At 48.4% G+C, this 21,269-nt stretch overlaps 1 protein-coding gene across 3 annotated transcripts in view; it reads right to left on the bottom strand.

Annotated features, from left to right (window-relative positions):
* Positions 1-3,678: 3,678 nt before the first annotated feature.
* MECR (mitochondrial trans-2-enoyl-CoA reductase) overlaps positions 3,679-21,269 on the bottom strand; it is a 32,991-nt gene continuing 15,400 nt past the window's right edge. For all 3 annotated transcript variants that reach the window (XM_019660206.1, XM_019660216.1, XM_019660227.1), the window contains exons 4-10: positions 16,562-16,705; positions 13,611-13,713; positions 12,246-12,348; positions 10,610-10,683; positions 8,376-8,436; positions 8,147-8,219; positions 3,679-6,746 (exon numbers count right to left, since the gene is read on the bottom strand). In XM_019660206.1, coding sequence (XP_019515751.1) covers positions 6,589-6,746; positions 8,147-8,219; positions 8,376-8,436; positions 10,610-10,683; positions 12,246-12,348; positions 13,611-13,713; positions 16,562-16,705 — 716 coding nt within the window. In that variant the 3' untranslated portion in view covers positions 3,679-6,588. The remainder of the gene's footprint in view (positions 6,747-8,146; positions 8,220-8,375; positions 8,437-10,609; positions 10,684-12,245; positions 12,349-13,610; positions 13,714-16,561; positions 16,706-21,269) is intronic.

The following is a 21,269-nucleotide window of genomic DNA, read 5'->3' as shown; positions in this document are numbered from 1 at the left end:
AGCAGCCTTGGTTTTGCCCCTCCCCGCGGAAGTGCCCGCGCTCCTCGCCCAGAGAACGTTCCTGCTTTTGTCCTTTGATTCTGGAGTGGTTTCTACTTTAGAGCTGGAACTTTGGAATTAAACCTGGCTTCTATCTACGTATCTGTGACCTTGGGCTTGTTACACGCCACCTGTCTGAGCCCCGTTTGTTTTCTCTGTAAAAGGGGGCTGGTAATTTCAAACGTCCCGAGTTGTCTTGAGAATTATGAGAATAGGTATGTAAAGCACTTAGTATTGTTCCCAGCACATCTCAAGTGCCCAATAAATACCAATATTATATTAAAAATAGGACGTTTTGCTTCAATAGAAGCGTGGAAAGTGGAGAAGGCTGGAGCTTTGGAGAGAGGTTAGTCTTGACAGTGACCAAATTACTTGACCAATTTGACCTACTTTCTAATTTGTAAAATTAGAATAATTTATGCCATCTCAACGAGGACTACCAGGATAACTAAATAGGGTAGTTAGTGTATGTGGAAGGGCTTGGAACAGTATCTGGAACGTGAAAGGAACTCAATAAACATTGGTTCTCTTCCCACTAACCCAATTTACCTAGAACCACAAGTTTTATTTGCTGTTTTTATTTTTAAAGTCATATTTTGAAAGGATAATTCACTAACTGACTCAAGTGATATACAGTGAAGTCTTTCCATCTCTTCTCTGTAATTTCCCTCTCCAGAGGCAATCAAGGTAATCAGTTTCTGAAATGTCCTTTCAGACGTTATTTTACACATATAAAGCAAATAGTAGTGTACTATACATACAGTTCTACACTTAATATATTTTAAAAATCAAGAGTACAAGAGGAGCTGCCTCAGCACAATTTTTATGGCTCATAATATACCATTTTATACACAATTTATTAAATCAGCGCCCTAGTGAAGGACATTGAGGTTAAGTTCAAACTTCTTGTTATGACTGTTGCAGTGAGTAACTTTGTATATACATATGTATAGAATCTATTCCTAGAAGTAGGATAGTTGGGTCCAAGGGTGTAGGCAAATGTGGTTTTGATAGATATTGCTCAATTCTCCTCCATAGATACCTGTTTCTCCACCTCCTCCTCAATACCATGTTATCAAACTTTATGATCTTTGTCAATCTGATAGCTGAAAAATGGTATCTCGGGTAGTGTAAATTGAAATTATCTTATTTTGAATGGACTTAAGAAACACTTATATTTTACTTTCTGTGTCTGTTTATATCTCTTGCCCATTTTTCTTCTTGATTCATACAAGCTCACAATATAATAGGGAAATCAGTTGTCAAATGAGTTGCAAATATTTTTTCCCAGTTTGGTGACTTTTGACTTTGCCTAGTGTTTTTTGCTGTGTGAAAACATTAGATGTTTACGGGGTCGAATTTATCCATTCTTTATTTTTCTTTGATTCTGGATTTTGTGCTGTAGTTTGAAAGACCGTCCTCACGCTGAGGTGTTTTTGTTTTGTTTTGTTTTAAATACCTCCCTGGCTTAGTTATTTTTAGGGCTTATTTTTATATTGCAATCTTTGATCCATTTGGAATTTAGTAAAGTGTGAGAATTATAATATTTTTAAGAACTAGCACTAACCTTGGTTGTCCTGTGATTTGCTCAGCCTATTGTACAGATGGGAAAGAGCCCCGCAGAGGGGAACTATCTGTCTCTAAAACCTGCTCCTCCTGTGGAGTCCCCTAACTCAGGGAATGGCACCTCCAACCAGCAAGGTGCCAAAGTTTAACCTTTAATCACCACATTCAATTTGTCCTGTTGAGTTTTCCTTCTAAATATTCACGAATCTATTCACTTCTCTCCACTCCTACTTACTAAGTTAGTGCAGGCCTCCCTCATCATATCATATCAGGGCTTTTTAAGCATGCTGTCCGCCGACTGGAAGATAGCTGGATCCTTCTTGTTCAGGCCTCAGACTTTCTTTGCCCACCTTATCTCAAGTACCCCCTTTCACTATATCACTGTATTTTTTTCTTTCACAGCACTTATCACACTCTGTAATCAATCTATTTATTCACTTGTTCACTGTCTTTTCCTCCACTAGAATGTAAGTTCCTTGGTATCAGAGGCTGTACTTTTTGTCTCCTGCTGTATCCCTAGCCCTTATGACAATGCTTTTCAAGTAACGTGTGTTCACAATATTTACTGAATGAATAAATGAATGATCTTGACTGCTTCAATGACCTCTTGATCTCTCCCTGTTTTTTTCATGCTTCTCCATAAGACACAGACTCAAGGAAATTTGAACTTGCTTCTCATTGACACATTAATTCTCATTGCACAAAATCAAGGAGTCCTGAGAAATGAGGGCACTCAAGGCCAACTGTGGGGCCAGTAGAATTGGGACTGACTGGTACGGTGACTGTGTCTGGTGCCAGCTCTGCTGCCTGCTGTGACCTTGAGCAACTCACCTCAACTGACCTTGAGCAGGTGAAGTGGTGATATCAAAATCTCAATGATATAGGGAAACTGTAAAAATCAAATGAAGATGCACATCAAAGAGCTTGTACACTGCAAAGGGTTAGAAATATAGGGAAAGTTTTCTTCCCTTTCAGAGGATGCCAATGTCTTCTTCCCACTTACCTCTCCAGGATTTTCCTGCTTTCAGATGCAGGAAGATGCTGTGCCAGGACTGAGTCCTTCTTCTCCACCATCTCCAGCTGCTCTGACTGGGCTCACTGTCCCACCCAGGGCATGGCACCTGCCAATAAGCATGGGGCTGGTGGGTACTGCTGACAGCTTCCAAGGCGCAAAGACAGGGATGCTTGGCACACACCGGTTGATGCGAGAACCGTTTTTCTTCTGGGCCTCAGTTTTTCTGTTAGGGAAGCAGGCTTCATTATCTCATCTTCCAAGACACAAAGACAGTCATCAATACTAGGCAGTGGCAGGGTAGATGCTCCCAGAAGATACCAGGGAGAGCCAGAGTCACTTAGCCTCAGGACTTCAGGTGTGCCCAAGCTTTCCTGCAGGAGGTAATGCCTGTTTGTCTTCTTTTAGTTTCTTGGAGCCAAAGGTTCCTCCTTTAGCTATTAAAAAGGGGATTGTTTACTTAGTGGGCCAGAAGAGCTATCCCAACCCCACAGAGATTATTCAGCCTGAATATTAAAAACAATCTCCTGTACTTGTAATGTATGGGAGAGAAAATCCATTTTAAATCAGATTCTCTTTTGATGTTTTTGTCGCAGTCTCCTCTGCTGGCTTCTTACATATTGCTAATCCCTATGTTGGTCTTCCACATTGAGGGAGATTTTACTTAGCTGAAATTCAGAAACCTGGGAATGTCTTTTTTTTTTTTTAATTGGGGAGTTGGGGGAAGGGGGACATACAAGTTGCTGTTGTTTTGTTCTTCAGTCTAATTGTGGAGGATGTTGCTTCACTGGCCCAAGTTGGCACCATCATTGCGCTCTTCCGGGGCGAGGCAGATCAGTTGCCGGCTTCTGGACGGCTGCTCACTGCGGCTGCTGGCTACACACAGTAGCCCATGACAACCCACTGCAGCAGGGGACTGCGACCTACGCTGTTGCCGGCGACTTACGGCAGCCCAGTTCCAGGTTGAGCTGTTGTTCAGCATCTTAGCTGTAGAGGGCAGTGTCACTGGCCCTCATATGTGGGATCCGAACTGGGGTCCTCTGGCATCCCAAGCCAGTTCTTAACCAATGCGCCACTCAGCCAGCCTGTTTTTTGTTTTTCTTTAGTGCCTTCCTTCTCCATATTGTCTCCCAACCTGCTGCCAGCAGGGATTTTTCCAAAGCACAGTTTTGATCTTCTGGCTCAGAAATCATTGGTTACTACTGCCAATGGAATAAAGTCCACATTCCTTACCTGGGAATCACAAACTGCCACAACTCACTTTTTAGCTTCAGATTGATTGACTGATTTCAATATAAATTAAATCATAGGATATGTATCAGTTATGATTAGGTTCAGAGAAAGCCCAAACATTACGGGGTTAAATAACATAGAAGCTTATTTCTTAAGTAAAATGTATTTCTCAAGTCCCAAGGTGGGCAGTCGGGGCTTCTGGGTGTCAGGGACCCAGGTTCCTGTGATCTCATTGCTGTCCCATTCTTAACACAGTCAAAGATGGCTATGCAAATTCCAAGAATCCTGTTTGCATCCCAGCCAGGAGGACGGTGGAAGGGGAAGAAAAAGTGCAGGACAGATGCTGGCTATATTTTAAAGAGATTCCTAAGAAACTGATACCTCCCACCTCTGCTCATATCACAAGGGTCAGACTTGTCTGCTGCAAGGGAGGCAGGGAAAACAGTGTTTGTTCCGGCTTACCATATACCCACCTATAAGTCATCAGTTTTAATTCTTCAGAAGAAAATGGATGTTTGGGGAAAATGAGAAGATTCCAACATAAATGTCCTGCCTCTATACCTTTGATTAAACTGGTCCTTTAGTCTGTAATGCTTGTCTCTCCCCTGAGAAAACAATAACCATCCGTGAAAGCCCAGCCTACATGTCACCTCCAGGCCCCTCGAGGTACTGTTCTCGGGACATTTTGCAGAGCGCTCCATGAGGTCTCTAACTGTGGTGTTATGAACGTTCGGCCTGCCTGCCTCCTCTGAGTCTATACCAGGGGCCTACTCCTTCTCCATGGCTGAAGGCTCATCACTCCCATTAAGCCCAGCTCCGTGGACCGCCCCTGAAGAACCTAATCTTAACGGTCACTCCTGTAGCCTTTGGGGAGCCCCCCACTCCCTCTCAGGCTTTTTTTCACTTGCCCACATTGGCCATCTGTACAAATCATGTCCCACTAACTTTGAGAGTAGAGGATGGGGGGATGGGAGGGACTTGGGTGAGTTGGGGCTGATCCTGTGCACCCGTGTACAAGGTGGCAAATCTTATCCAGAGGGCACTTGCAGACCTTCCCCAGCCCCAGGCTGAAGCCAAGTCCTTTCTCCAGAGGACACATAAGATGCTCCCAAAGGCAAGAGGGTCATGACAGGGGCCTGTGCACACGCTGGCATGCAACTAAACCTCAAGTGTGCCCTGGCCTTCCCGGCCAGTCTTCCCACATCATCACTCCATGGCTTAACACCCTGAGTGCCTTCCCTGGTCTTCAGGGTAAGTCCTGACTTCATGACCCTTCCTGCTCTGGTCCCTGCCCACCGTTCCCACCTCAGTCCTCACATTTCCCCCACGTCTTAAGCAGTGGCTATGCTCACCTGCTGGCAGTTCCCCGAGTGCCAGTCTCTCTGGGGACTCCAAACTCTCACATGTGCTGGCTTTGCTTGGTCCCCTTTTCCTGCTAGGCCTTCAAGATGTGCTGTGACCACACTTCCTCAGGGAAGCCTTCCTTAAACTCTGAGGCAGAGCTGCAGGGTCCCCTCAGCCCCGGGAACATCTCTGTACTTGTCATTAGCGTACTGTAAAGGCCTATTCTCTGCACGAGGCTCAGCAACTGGAGGGCCAGCCCAAATTTCTCACGGGCATCCTTAGTCTCAAGCACACGAGGCACCCAGTAAGCTCTCCTGAATGAGATTCTTGAGCTAAGGGACAGAGGGCCAGGTGATAAGGAAGACATCCCAAAGTCTCTAGTTCTTTGCTTTGGGTGAGGGAAGTAACACCAAAGTCATACAATGTCAAACTCTTCTCTTTGAATAAAGCTACATTGTCCAGGGCCCACCTTTAAGCTTCACCTCAGGAAGGCACCGACCCCAGGCCTAGGACAAGACCTTAGTGACGCTCTCTCAGCACCTCACATGTGTCTTCTTTAGTACATTGATCACTATGGGAACTATTGGTTTAATGTAGGGTTTCTCATCAGTGTCACTGTGGCATTTTGGGCTGGACAATTCTTTGTTGTGGGGGGCTGTCCTGTGCGCTGTAGCATGTTTAGCAGCATCCCTGACCTCTACCCACTAGATGCCAGTTGCACCCTCTCAATTATGACAACTCAAAATGTCTCCAGACATTATAAATTTGTCCCCTGGCGGTAAAGTGACCTCAGGTTGAGAACCACTGGCGTAACGTGTCTCCCCAGTTAGCATGGACGCTCCAGGTGGTGGTCCAGCCACCTGAGCCCGTATTTCCTCGGTTCCTCAGCCTGGCTCCCCCGTGCAGCTGGTCCTTCCCCCGGCCCCAGACTAAGCTGCACCCACCTGAGAATGCGTCAAACTTTCCTTGTTTGAAGGTTCTCCTCTGTGGGCTTGGACGGCTTGAGGGCAGAGATCGTGTCTCACTGGCTTTTGTACCTGCCAGGCCCACCCCAGCTTTGCTGTCAGGGTCTCAGGAAATGATTGCTCAGGGACAAAAGGAGGACAGGCAAGGGGTGCGGAGCTTCTCAGTCCCGGGATATGGCAGGAGCACGGTGATGGGCCTTCTCAACAGGGATGACTTCTATTGGTTTTTGTCTTTAGGAAGTTCAGACTTTATTAGACACCCTGAGCTGGCCCTGGGGGAAGCCTTGGCTTGCTTCACAGCTCTCCTAGTGCAAACTGCCAGTGAGGAGAGGAGCAGCCCGGGGAAGGATGCGGGCCCTGGCTGAGGGGCCAAAGCCAGTCTTGCTGAGCCGTTTCCCCTCCCACTTCGCTCTGGCTCCTCGGGGATGATCACATGGTGAAAACCTGCTTCGTAGACACGAAGGGCTGCATCGAGGATTCCAAGGCACGCTGGTGGTCCTGCAGTGGGACCTCGGAGCAGGCAGGGGCCGTCAACTGGCCTCGGCGGATGAAATCACACAGTGTGAAGATCAGCTCCTTGAACTGGTCTGTAGGAGGTTGGGGGAAATCAGATGGGGGAGCAGCAGGAGGGCTTGGCAAGATGGCATCCGTGGGTGTCACCCCTGCCAGCAGGAGCTGGTGCTGAACTCTAGGAAAGCCCAGGGCTTGGCCACAGATGGGGTGGCTGTGGAGGCTGCCTGGTCCCCCCCACCTGTGTTTAGGACAGCGAGGGTCAGGGTGGGGACAGGGGAACATGGGGAGTGGCCCCAGGAGCTGGCGGGCAGGCAGAGTGGTGACTAAAATGGCTCAGACCCACAGAACTTGACTGGGGTGTAACCGGGAGTCCCGAATATGGGAGGGGCAGGATTACTCTGAGGCAGGGAAGCTAGAAAAGGCACAGGCAGGGAGGTGGGTGTGCCTGGCACACCAACTGATGTGGAACAAATGAGCTTGCCCAGGAAAAGGAGCTCTCCCTGAGGGCCTCTTACTCCCTTAGAACCCCAAGAGTTGAGGCCACTAACATCCTCTCCCACTAAGGACCCAATATGGTACAGGAAGATGAGAAGTGAAGGCCTAAGCTGGGAAGTGCTGTTTTTCGTAGACATCAATTAATTCAACATTCAAACCTAATCATATCCCCTGCTTAAAAACACTTCAATGGCTCCCTAATGGCCTTTAAGACAGACTCTGAACACCTTTTGTAATCTGGTCACAACCAGTCTGTCTGGCTTCCCATTCTCTCTGATGCTACTTTTTCCTGCCTGAAACACCTCACTCACGCCACCCCTTTCCTCCCCTTCACTTTGATAATTCCATGTTATTCTTCAGTCTTAGTTGGGGGTGGGGGGGTGGAGGGTGGGGGCGGGGTGTCACTCTCTGGGGGGGCCAATCCTCTAGTTGAGGAAGAATGGTGTACTGGCTCAGGCGCTGGAGTCAGAGAGATTAGCTGTTCACATCCTGGCTGCACACTCCCTGGGTGGGATGGCTCTGGCCCAGTTACTAACTACTCTGAACCTCAGTTTCCTCCTCTGTCAAACAGGGCTAACAACAATTTACTGAGGCAGAGGTTAAGTACCTTGTCCAGGTCCCATAGCTAGGCTAGGCAGAGCCCACAACCACAGATGGCAGAGGCAGGGCTGGAGCCCAGGTAGGCTGGCTCCAGCGTGTGTTCTCCTTACTTGGCTGTCTCCCGTGCCAGTTTTCCCCACTGTCTGCTCCTCAGAACAGGGGCAGTGTCCGCCTTGTTCAATGCTGTGCCCCCAAGGACTGACCCACTTTAGTCTAATAACTATTTGCCGACTGTAGCTGTAGTTAGAGACTGTTTTCCTTTATTCTGTTATGGGGTTGGGGCTCCAGTCACCTCTCCAGGACTCAGAGTGGCCGGTCATGTCTGCGGTAGGCACTAACCTTTTGTATGACCCTGGTAATGGAGCCATCACCCACTCACCTGGACTGTGGTCTGTCTTCCACTGGGACATCCAAAAGCCCCGAAGTTTGAGATCCTTAAAAATAAGCAGGCTCTGTGGACACAGGAAGGACATACTGGGGCTCTGAGGGCAAAGACTTCAGACACCATTTAAGGAGCACATTCCTCCCGCAAGGACAGGGCAGTGCCTGAGGACAGACCCCTGTGGTGTCCAGTCTCGGGTCTCTAGCCCTGCCTCCCCCCAGCTTACCACAGGCACTGTCACGGGCTGCTTGGCCATCCCCCCGTAAGTCACCATGGTTCCTCTGGGCCTGAAGGGTCAGAGAGAACAGAGTGGGTGCAGGCGGAATCGGAGCCCTTCTGGAACCCACCACAGCGCTTCTATTACAACCCTGGAGCCTAACCTTGCTTTCAGAATCCCTGGGAAGGGTCAAAAAATAGATTCCTAGGTCCAACCCCAGACCCAATGAACCAGGAGGCCAGGATCTATATTGAAAACAACAATCCCCGCTCCAGACGACCTGGGTGTTTAGGCAGAGTTGGGAACCCACTAATCTAACCACCCAGTCAGGCTTTGACGAGGGGTTGCCAAGAAGGGGGCTCTGCTGAGAAAAGCTCAAGGCCCAAGTTCGGTCCGGCTCTACTCCACTTATAGGTATGCACCTACGGGCATGGCATTGACGTGGGTCCAGGTTGCCTCGCCTCCTCTACCTGCTTGCAGAGGACCAGTGAGAGGAAGTAGCTACAGGTGAAGGAATGGTGTGGCTGGTGTAGAGGAAGAAGGCGACTGTCCTCTCACTGCAGGAGGGGCCTTGCCAGGACCTGCTGCCTGAAACCCACACCCACCCCAGCAGTCAACCAGGAGAGAGGCTCATGTGAATTTTAAAAGCTAATAAGCATCACATGCTCGATTTACCCTGCGTTCCCCTCCCTACCACCTGGATCTTTTTGGAGTTCATCGATCAAGGATGAGCATGGGGACTTTGTAAACTACAAAATGGAAACGGCTGCACAAGGCAGGTAACTCTTTGTCCCTGAGGCTGGTGGGTGGTTTGGTCTTAACTTCCCTTCAACTGCCACCTGTTCCAGAAAGTAGCTCCTGGGAAGACGAAGCCCTCCCTCCCTGCACCCCCACTGCACTTCATCTCATCAGAATCATAACATTTATGGGGTGTTTACTATGTGCCCAGCACAGGCCTGAGCACTTTACATGCACTGGCCCAGTGAGTCCTTATTGTGACCCTGGGGAGCATTTTATTACGCTCGTTTTGCAGATGAGAAAACTGAAGCCCACCCCTCATTTGTATAGCGATTTATGCATTACCTCAGTGTTCCTCAGACTAAACTTCTGAGGCAGAAAGGGTTTACATCCCCCCCCCACTTTACAGGTGAAGAGACTGAGGCCTGGATAGTTTTCCATGAACTGCCTGACTGTTCAGAGGTCCGCAGCTTGTCAGTAGCAGAGCTGGGACTGGAACCCGGCCTTCCTGACTCCAATGCCTACGCTGTAACCACTGCCCAAGTTTCCTCCTACAACAAGTGACATGGGGGTTGCAGCCTGCCTTGGAGGCTGCCGGGAGAAGGGCTGAAGAGGTGTGCTCACAATAACTCGGGTCAGGCCTGGCTCAGCCGCTTCCTAGACCTTGGGTAGGTAATTATGCAGTCTGGGCCTCGTACAAACAGGGATGGGAACGTCTAGGTGATTGAGGGTAAATCGAGCGCTCTGCACAGCGTCCCGTGCACGGTGAACACTCAGTGATTGTTGTCACGATTCTTTGACCACATGACCCATCTTCCCATCTAGGCTGGGAGCTCCAGAGGGCACCCCCAGTGTCTTGCCATCTCTGAATCCCGTAGCTAGCGAGTGCTGGCAAACATGTGTTAACTAATGCTGTTTAGAAACGGGAGTCCTGCTTTAGCTGGGACGTGTCCTTTCAGGTGGCCCTCAGCTCGAGGAGCTTACAGTAAAGGAAAAAAGAACGGAAGGACATGCGCTGTTCACATCATCAACAGTGCTTATCCCCCTCGGTGGTGGGATGATAGGTAACTTTGGTGCTATAAGTTTTCCTTTGTACTTTGATATGCTTTCAAAATGTTCTGTAATTAACACACGTTACCTCCAAAATTAGAATCTATTTTTAAAAGCTAATAAAAAACCTAAAAGCTAATAAGCTAGGGCTAAGTGGCATTTTAAGATGCCCCTAGGTCCTTAACCATTCCCCTGTCACAGAGCCTAGCAGTCTACTTCTGGGGTCCCTTGGACAAATAAATCCAGATGGGTTTCTCAAGTCACTTACAAAGGAGGTGGCTGGGAAAGGAAGTGCCCGGATAACTAGGCCGTGGCTTTGGTACCAGTTTCCTACTCAGGGTCATGTTGACCTGGCCTGGGCTTGCACTGGCCATTGGGACTGGTCACTTGATGGTCCTCCTAGCTAAGGACCTGGAGCGCACCGGTGAGCTGGACCTGCGGGCCGAGCAACTTACGCTAAGCACCGAAGCAGCTCTGTGGAGCTTTTCCCGCCGACACAGTTGAGAGCAAGCCGCGGCTGGGGCATGTCCTGGAAAAGAAGGGACCTGCAGTGAGGGAGCCACCCCTCTTCCTGTGGGGTCTGAAGCTGCTACAAACAGCCCTTCCCTGGCCCACATACTGTGTCAGAGGAGGGAGCCAGAAGACAGACCGAACTCCCTTTTTTCTCTGCCCTGGAAGGGCCTTTTCTTTACAGCCTAATCCTGTTATCTGTTTTGGGGTTTTGTTCAAAACTCCCCTCCTCTGGGAAAGACTAGACAAAGGGTATCCACAGTCCGTTTCGAAGGACTTCATTTCCCTGTGTGCCTCTTCTCAGCACTGAGAGCTCCGTTTATATTAGATGTGCTGATCTACTGCTTCAGAAATGTTCTCAAGAGGTGTGTATGGTTCCTTCAGCGTTCAGTGAAAAGAGGCTGTGGTTTGGTCACTTACTAAGTGTGCTAGAGGTTCTGGTCACTTAGAGGTTTTGGAAGGTTAAGAGGCACTGAGTTTGGAGAGGCCTGGAGCAAGCCCTAACTCCCCACTTACAACTGTGTCAAATCTTTTATCTTTTCTGAATCTTGGTTTCCTGATCTATAAAATAGATAGCACCTACTTTGTAGAGTTGTGTAGTATTAATCAGATAAAATGTAAGGTAAGTGCCTAGGAAATGCTACCGTATTTTGCTGTGTATAATGCACACTTGTTTTGCCCAAATTTGTGAGGGAAAAATAAGGATGCGCATTATACATGGGTGGTACTAATTCCGTATATATTGGGTTGTCGGAAAAGTCATGACGCATTTTTGCAATGAAAAACATAGAAAAAATACGTCATGACTTTTCTGACAATACATAAAATTTCTTGTTCCTTGTATCTGTTCTTGAGGTTTGTAATTATTTGTTACATATAATTTCTTGTACCATAATATGTTAAAAACTAAATGCTAAGGGCCAGCCAAGTGGCTCAGTTGGTTAAGAGCTTGCTCAAGAGTGTGAGCTCTGAGCAACAGGGTCGCCGGTTTGATTCCCGGCCCGAGCTGAGCTGCCACTGAGCTGCTGCCAGGTGGCAGGATGGCTCAGCTAAAAAAAAAACAACAAAAAAACCCCTAAATGCTAAAATTCCTTTATAATACAAAAAATCAAGTACCTTAATGTAAACAAATAAACATTTGAATTAAAAAACTAAAATATTTTTTCCCTGAACGCTTGGGCCAAAAATGTGGGTGCACATTATACACAGGAGTACATTATACATGGCAAAATACGGTACGTCTTTCTTTCTTTCTCCTCTCTGTGCCTCAGTTTCCTCGGGTCCTGTCTCAACTCTGGGATGCACATTGTCTGTGCGGGCTGATGGCCCACCACAAATATTCAAAACTGCAAATCATACAGGGTTTCTGAAGCCGTCTTCTCTCCTGCCTCCCTGCCGGCATCTGGGTACTTGATGCGTGCTGTCCCCTGGCTGAGGGGTGGGCTTTAGCCTTCCATGAAGAGATGAAGGGAGGATGTGAAGAGGAACAATGGGGTGAGTCCCCAGCTTTTCTAGTTCAAGCCAACTTTCTTCAGGGAGGTGAGCATGGAATGGAGGTGCAGTGTCCCCTATCCCAGGTACCTTAAACAAGTTTTTCATCTCAGGCTTTCTCAGTTCTTCTTCTGTGATAACATGCTCAGCCCCCAGACCCTTCAGCCTGTCAGTCAGCTTCTGGAGGTCAGGTCTGGAAAGCAAACACAATCCTTGGTCACACCTGCTCACTTTCTCCACTGAAGTTTCCTAGGACCCCTTTGCTACAGCTGTGAGAGTGTGAGTTTCTCTTCGCGGGAAGCTGGGATTGGGTGTAAGCCAGGCCTCAGGCAGGGGCTGGCCACTCAGTTTCATCGGACGCCAGCATCTCTTGGCCTCAGTTTCCTCATTGGCATGAGAGAGCTAGACTGGGAGATTTCTACAGCTCCTGCAAGTTCAAGGATGCTAGAAACCATCTGTGCCCAGGGAAGAGTCATTTCACTTCCTGATTTCTTCTACTGAAATGACAAACTCCACTTCCTTTCTGCCCCCTCTTTTTTCAAGGGGCTCCTCAGAGTGTTGTGCAAACATGCTCCAGCCTAGGAGTGGCTCTGGCCTCTTTGGCCAAGGTCAACAATAGTTTTGTTAGCACAACTGAGGGCATAAAGAACTGAAGTGGGTATCAGTTCTCCTACTAAGACTGAACTTCCAAGACAGACACGGCCCCACTCGTGGACAGTGAGGCTTAAGAAAACTGGAAGATATGAGGGAGAGAGAACAAGTCAGGAAACTAAGTCTCTTACTGACTTGCTGTGTCTCCCTGAGCCAAGTGCTTCCTTTCTGTGAAATTTCAGTTTCCTCATTGGTAAAACAGAGATGACAAACCTGCCCCATCTCCTTCAATCTGTATTTAGTGCACTTCAAAGTACACACAGAATGCAAGGGAAAGGGGCCCTTGGCTAGACAGTTCGCAGAATAACACAGCTTAAAACACTCCTGTCGGGTGGTGGGTTAGCTCAGGTGGTTAGAGCGCAGTGCTCACAACACCAAGGTTGCCGGTTCGACCCCCGCATGGGCCACTGAGATGCGCCCTCCACAACTAGATTGAAACAACTACTTGACTTGGAGCTGATGGGTCCTGGAAAAAACACACAGTTCCCCAATTAAAAAATTTAAAAAAATCTTTAAAACATTCCCACATGCGCTTTTGAAAACATGGGGTTATCATGAGTCAAGAATTTCAAAAACTCCGCTGTCTCCACCTCCTTCCTGCCCTCCCTTTACATTGAAAAAATTCACTCATCCTACTGCCAGACGCCACCTGGACTTCATATCTCTGGGCTGACTCATCAGCGACCAAGTCGCGTCCTGTCCAGAGAGGAGGCCTGCTTAGGCAAGGGAGCCATCTGGTGGACACGCTGGGAGGCGAAGCAGAAAGGCCCAGGTCCTGATCTGGCATTGGGCCTCCCCACGCACCTGTCTCGGACCACATTGACGGTCCTCAGGCCCAGAGCTGCGGCGATCTGGATGACTGCTTGCCCCACTCCACTGTTGGATGCATTCTGGATGACAGAATCCCCTGTGGAGCCAGGAAGAGACCCACATCAAGCCCTGGAGCCTTGAAATAGGTCAAGGGCTTCCTGCCTGAGAGTCCATTATATAAGGCAAGAGAGGGAGTGCTCAGGCTCAAAGGGGACCCGGGACCTGGCTGTTGCTCACTCTTCTCCCAGTGACCCCAAACTTCCACAACACCCTTGGTGCCTCCTAAGACTCAGCAACTCAGAGTCTACACTAGACGTAATTTAGACTCTGCTGTGGAAATGATTTTTTTCTTTTTTTTTTTAGCTGAGCCATCCTGCCACCTGTTGGCAGCTCAGCTCAGGCCGGGACTCGAACTGCTGTTGCTCAGAGCTCGCCCTCTTGAGTGAGCTCTTAACCAACTGAGCCACTCGGCCGGCTCCCTGGAAATGATTTTATATCCTCCATCATCCTCCAATTTTTATGTCCTCAAGTCTCTGTTTAGGTTACATCTCTGGTTTGCAATGCTTTTCTCTTTCTCTGTGTTTTGAAATCCTGTATATCCTTTGAAGCGCAGCACACGTGTGGCTTCCTTCCTGAAGCCTTCCCAGACTCTCCCCTCTATGTGCTCCCACAGCACTCTGCGGGCATCTCTGTCAACATACGTGGTCTGCCTCATCTTATACGAGGTCCATTTGTACCAAGAGCTTGCAGCTTCTCAAGGGGAGGGCCGTGCCTTGTTTCCCCTCTGTACTGCTTAATAAAGGCGCACTGCCTTGAAATGGGATCAGAGCCGTAGTAGAGAAACCAGCAGCCTCTGAAACACAGTCCTATGGATAGTCTGTGGTCTAAGCCCAGGCCCAACTTTGGAATTAGTCAATGGGAGAGGCAGTGTGGCACGTGAGGAAAAATGTGGGGTCTGGAGTGAGACGACCCTGGGTGTGAGTCCCAGCTTCACCACTGAGTGTAACTGAACGAGACGGGGCACGTCATGGCCTCTTTGAACTGCAGTTTCCTCCCCATAAAACAGGAGTCCTGTGAGCACCAGTCAGGGTGCTCCTGATTAGTCAATGCCCTTTTGTCCAAGAAGGTGCTCTGTTACCCCTGAAATGCTATGTGGGTTTTGAAAGTAGCAGGGTCTGGCTCTAGAAACAGAGGACTTCCTGGAAGAAGAATGCCCATTCTCCTCAGCTGGGGTCAGCATACAGGTTGTAAACTCATTAGTGGGTTATAAAATCAACGTAGTGGGTTGTAAGTAGCATTGTTTTTTCAGTTAAAATAGAGGAAAATAAAATACAAAATAGTGGAGTGCATCACACATAGTAAGGGTAAATATTGTTCCATGAAACTTTGGTTTCCATTATATATATGTATACATATGTATAATATGTGTGTGTGTATATATATATATATTTTTCATGTATGTCTATGTACTGGATTTCAAAGTAAGTGTAATTCTCACTGTAGGTCAAGGCCTTAAGTTTAACATTGATGTAACCCAGGCCACAGCAGCCCCAAGGAGGAAAGTGGAGACAGGCCCTGTGGGCACCTGAGGTGGGGTGTGTCAGAATGCCTCGATGTGCCCACCACAGCGGTGGCCCAAATCAGGGGTGGCCTGAAGGGACGAGACACAGATGACTGAAGTGTCTGCTGCACTAGGACTTGAGCCAGTGTCCCTGGTCACACCTGCTGGCTTTCTCCACTGAAGTTTGCTAGGACTGGTCTGCCACAGCTGTGAGAACCGGCATTTCTCTTTGCGGGATGCTGGGACTGGTTTTCAGCCAGCCTTGGGCAGCAGTGGCCACCTAAGTTTATTAGACTCCAATGTCTCTTGGCTTCAGTTTCCTCATTGACATGACAGAACTAGCCTGGGTGACTTCCACGGTCCTACCAGCTTGCGGATATGCAGTGTGCAGGGTAACCCTCCCGCAAAGGGGCCTGAGAGTCAGTGGGTTTGGTGGTTAACTCTGAGGTAGGTTCTGTGAGGGCTGTTGGAGGGCCACCCCAGCAGGACTGAGCCCTGGCCTCCAACAGCAGTCACCAGCTTCACTGGCTTCTCCGTCCCTGTCTCGCTCTCCCCACTCCCTCACTCCTGCTTCCTGGGGTCACCTCCCCAGGAAGCTGTCTGCCCCCAGTCCTTGTCTCAGGCTCTGCTTTCAGGGGCCCCCAAATAAAACACCTGGCTTTGTCATTTCCTTGCTAAGTGATCGCATGCTAATAAATGACCTCTGTGGACCTCCATTTCCTCACTTATAAAAAGGAAGACTAATAAAAGCAGCACTGTATGCCAGGCCCCGGGCTAAGTGGTACACTGCAGTGTTGCAGCTGATCCTCAGGATTCCTTAGTCTCCATTTTACAGACGAACAGCCTGATCTGAGAGGTCAGCGCACACAGCAAGTGAAAGGTGAAGCTGGAGTCCTGACCCAGGCTGTTAGCCTGCGGCTTGAGCTCTTAACCGGGATCAGCCTCATTGCACAGCTTTGGCGATTTAACCCCTTCAATGGGGTAATGTGAGCAAGGGCACTTATGTGAACTGGAAAGTGCGACATAAATGCTGAGCGGAATTACTAACACCAAGTTCAGCATTTTATTGAAAACACGGGGACTGTGTCTATCTTGTTTGGCTTTGTATCCCCAGGGCTTAGCACAGCTTGATACGTTTTTGCTGGATGACAGAATTCCATCCCCAGCTCGAGGAATGCGGTCCTTCAGCGGTTTTTTCCGGAGCGCATGCCTCACGGGGCTCCAGCATGTTTTCTAGGAACCAAGCTAACATCTTTCTAAGCAAAAGCAACAGCAACACACTTACCCAGGGCAGGGGTGGTCTTCCTCTCCTGGAAGTCCCCGTGGCCTCAGGGCCAGGATTTGGGTCACACCCCAGTCGGAGATCCTGGCCTGCACCTCCTACCTGGCTTCAGCTGCTCGAAGTCCATCAACATCCTGTAGGCCGTGCAGGGATTGACAGCTAGGGTGGCAGCACTCTGAAGAGGGATGTCACTCGGGACGGCTACCAGGGCTTCCTCGCTGAACACAGCCTCGGTCCGCCAGGTTCCTGAGTCAGGGGAGGAGGCCAGGGCAGTGAGGAAGGACCCCGCTCCACACTCGACCCCCGTCCACCCTCCTCAGTAAATGGGCATCTAGGACAGCAGACTTCAAACAATGTGTAGAGAAAAAAATCTTGAAGTCCTTTTGAATGTCTGTGAGTCCTCAGGATAATTAAGGCAGATTTCTGTTATTCCCATGTTAGCTACCGTTAGATGTAGCGCACGTCACCCAGCAGGTGGCTAAGGACCTCAAACTACTGGACTCTGAGGGCAGGACAGTAACATCACCACCAGGGCAGGAGACGCTGAGAAAGCCCCCATTTCCCTACTCAGTCCTCATTCTTCTCACCGAGGCCTGATGCACTTGGGGTGAGATTATGGGAAAAAGCATGAAAGTAGAAGTTGAAGGCCTAGGTGTGAGACCTGGTTTTGTCAGTCTGCTAGTTCGAGCAAATCCCAAAGTCACTGAGTTTTGGTTACTCTAATATATACGTGACATCAGCAAGACGAGCCTGACTGGCCTCCTTGGAGAGCTGTTGCACAAATCAAATGAGAGAAGGGAAATGAAAAAATCCTGTAAGCTGGAAAGAAATTGTCATTAAGCCCCAGCCCACATTTCAGTTCTAGAAGAATCGTAAAATGTCAGTACTAAGAAGGCCCGTAAGAGTATAGAGTTTAACCTCCTCATTCAACAGGGCAGGAAACTGAGGAAGTGACCTGCCCAAAGTTACCTGGCTAATCTGGGCTGCCTCCCTTCCATCTGCAGAGAACCTGTCCTGCACCTACTGTGAGCTCGGCACTTGAACAACACAGACACGTCCCTTACTTGCATGGAGCTTTCATTCTAGTGGAGTAGAACAGGCAAGAAACAAACAAGCAAATACAATGATTATAGATTATAAAGAGATAGAGGGACAGTGGAGAGAGTCACCTTAGATGGGCGTCAGGGACAGCTTCTCTGAGGAGGCAGCAGGCTAAGAGTGAAAGGATAGCGATGCTAGCTGCTCAAAGAACATTCTAGGCAGAGGAGAAAGCATATACAGAGACTCTGAGGCAGGACAGATATAAGAATGGAACTGGAAGAATACACACTGGAGGGCAGAGGGTGATGGGAAGAGTGACTTGAGATGTGGTTGATGTGTCATGGGCTAGATGAGTGTTACGTAGAAGTTCATGGTGTTGACCCACAGGAATCATGAGTTATGTTGTAACTCAGTATATAGACATATATGAATATATATATCTCAGAAGCCAAATTTTCATGGAACAATATTTACCCTGCCCTCTTATTCTTTCTTCTAGTCTGCTTGATGTTAGTAAAAAAAAAAATGTTTCCCACTCACTAAATTGATTTAGCTAATGGGTCACAAAGTGCAGTCTGAAAACACAAGGCTCAGGGTCAGGGCATGGAGAATGGATTTTATTTTAGTGAACGGGAAGCTTCTAATGAGCTTTAAGAGAAGTCTGAGGCAATTGGATTTATGTTTTAAGGTCATGTTGTTGCTGTGTGGAAAAGATGGTGGGGTGACGAGGGGCAGAGTGGAAATGGAGAGGCCCAATCAGGAGGCTTTCGGAGCGGTTGAGATGGAAGATGATGGTTGCCTAGACCAAGACTTCAGCAGTGGGGCTGAAGGAAAGTGGATGGATTCAAGTTATCTTTTGAAGATAGACTCAACAGGGTTGATGAGTACTGGGTGAGGGGTGGCAGGTCCTCACCCATGCAAGCAGGATCCTGTATAAAGCAGAGGGGAAGAGGACAGACCTTGGAATCAGATGCTTATTTAAGCCCTGGCTCTGCCAGGTACTCGCTAGGTCACCTCAGGGAAACTATTATTATACCTGTAGCTTTGTTGGTGATGAGCCAGTACCCTGGTGGCTGTGATGTCTCAGGGCGCTTGGCCTACACTTCCAAAGCTCGCGAATGTGTGCATTCACTATCCAGTTGCTGGGATTGTAACAGCACCCTGGAACTACATGGCCGGGGTGTGGGGAGGAGGGGCAGCCCAGGCGACCACTAATCGCGCGGCAGGAGGGGAGGAACAATGTGGGCTTTCAGAACCAGGAATTGGGGGTGGGAGGCGGGAACACTCTTTATTAAAGGCTGTGTCAATCTCAGAGTATTTCTGTGGCTGAGGAAATAAGAGGCTGAAAAACCCAAGGATTCCTTGGGAATCCAGGAGGTGCCTTGGCGTTCTCTGGCTTTACTCAGCCTGGTTTTCAAATTTTCATCATCCTCTTCATGATCATCACCCCTTCATCTTCACCAACACTTACTGTACTCTCCTCTGCACCAAAGGCTTGGTGCATGGCTTTAATACATGAAATCAAGGGTGACTTCTAATTCCTCCAAATGGCACGGCAGTGGGAATCCAGCCCTTGGTGAGGGTTTCTGGGGCTTGCCAGTCCCTAATCCTCTTCTCGAGAGGGCCTGGGTGGGACAGGGACAGTGCCCACGGTCAACCCCAAGGGCTTTCAGGGCTTTAAATTGGAAACCCTTAGACTTTGGAGTTGGAGGGACCTGCTTCAAAACCCAGCTCTGCCACCCACTAGTGATGTGACTTCAAATTCTCACTTTGCCTTTTTTGAGTTTCATTTTTCCTGATCTATGAAATGCAGAGAATAACACTCACATTATAGTGTGAAGATTAAATGTGATGGCGTCTGCATCGACTATCACTGTGCCTCATTCGTAGCAGGTGTGTGACACCCCTTGGTTCCTTTTACTGATCCTAAGACCCATGTCCTCGCTCTGAGAAATGTCATTTCTCATGCATGTGCAACTGACCCACAACCATCTCCATCTTCTAATGCAGGGTCAGCAAACTACAGCCCAGGGGCCCAATCTGGCTCACCAGTTTGATTTTTGTAAAGTTTTATTGGAACACAGCCGTGCTCACTTTTTATGTATTGTTTATGGCTACTTATAACAGCAGAGTAGAGGCAGTGTGGCCTGCAAAGCCTAAATATTTACTAATTGGCCCTGTAAAAAAAGTTTGCTGACCCCTGATCTAACGCATGCTGTAATTTAGCATTTGCAAAGATCGCTGCATGTATTCCCTCAGTGGAGATGCTAAGAGTTGGCTGAAGTATGTGTGGTGACTACTGGCTCCATTTTAGAGACATGGAAACTGAGGCTCAAAGTAGTTGTGACTTAAACAAGGTCATGCAGGGGAGATGGAAGAACCTGCATCTGATTCTCAGGCCAGCGCTCTGTCTCCTGCCCTGTGTTGCCTCAGGAGGGTTTTACCGTATTTCCCCATGTATAAGACACACCCTTTTTTGGAAAAATTTGGGGTCTAAAAACTGGGTGTGTCTTATACAGTGGTTGTAGATTTCAAATGCCATAGATGGAACAGAGGACGAGGCAATATATGAAGACAGTGATTCGTCATCAGACACAGATGAGGACAAGCTAATGGTTGGGAGTTTTGACTGTGATGAGGAGTTGTATGAATTTTATGATGAATAAAACTTGAGTTCAATAACTTTATGTAATACATTTTTTTCAAATTTCGGGCCCCAAAATTAAGGTGCGTCTTATACATGGGAGCGTCTTATACACGGGGAAATACGGTAAGTGTTTCTAATGAGAAAGCCAGTTGGCACAGTCTCTGGCCATCTCCCCCGTGACTGGTGGGTTGCATGTGGGAAAAAGCTGGTTATGGGCACAGCAACAGCTGGGCAGCTCGGTATCATGAAAAGTGACCATGATCTGGCCAGTTGCGACTTATCTGCTTAATGATTGCCACTCTTACTAGTCTTCACAAGACCACGTCTGTTCACTGCTGTATGCTAGAGCCCACCAGACTGCAGATGCTCACAAAATGTTTACTGAATAAACTGAGTTAATTATAGTCCCAACGATTATAAAATCCTCATCCTCTCTGACTGGCACCTGGTTTAAAAGACTCACCTTTTCTCCAGGGAGAAGTCCCAATTCTGGCTAATCCCACCACCGCCACCAGCCATGCAATTACCCATACACCTGGCAGATGTCCTCTATTCTTCTCTCCAAATCTAATTACCAAGTCCTGTTACTTGAGCTCTTAAATCCAACTGTCTTCTCCAGTCCTATGGAACTGTCTTGTTCTGATGCTCATCATCTGAAGCCTGAACTGTTCAGCTACCTCCTTTGGGGCTTCCTGTCTCCACCCTCCGCCCTTCCAGAGCACTCTTTGCACTGCACAAATCTGATCAAATCGTTCCTCTTCTTAGCTCTTCATCAGGCCCCCTGTGACCGTGAAGGTGAGCCCTCCGTGACTGGGCCCCAGGCCTCGTCTCCAGCCTCATCTTGTTTCTTCCATCCCTCCTGACTTGGCCAAACTGAGCTACTGCAGTTCTGAGGGTGCTGTGCCTTCCCCCATCACCAGACCTTTGCACGTGCTGCACTCCCTACCTGGGAAGCCCTTCCTCACCTAGCCCACTGACTGTGCTTCTGCTCAGTCTTCCAGGCCAAGTTCAAGCATCACTTCTCTGGGGAGCCTTTCCTGATGCTTGCTGAGACTGGGGACTCTTGCCTTTGTGTCCATCCTGTGATTATAGCACTTATATTGCATTGTATTAAGTATTGTT

The sequence above is a fragment of the Hipposideros armiger genome, unplaced genomic scaffold (assembly GCF_001890085.2).
Source record: "Hipposideros armiger isolate ML-2016 unplaced genomic scaffold, ASM189008v1 scaffold_10, whole genome shotgun sequence".
In the NCBI taxonomy this organism is placed as follows: domain Eukaryota; kingdom Metazoa; phylum Chordata; class Mammalia; order Chiroptera; family Hipposideridae; genus Hipposideros; species Hipposideros armiger.
Note: the sequence above shows the minus strand (reverse complement) of the source record. Positions and strands in the feature narration are given on the sequence as shown.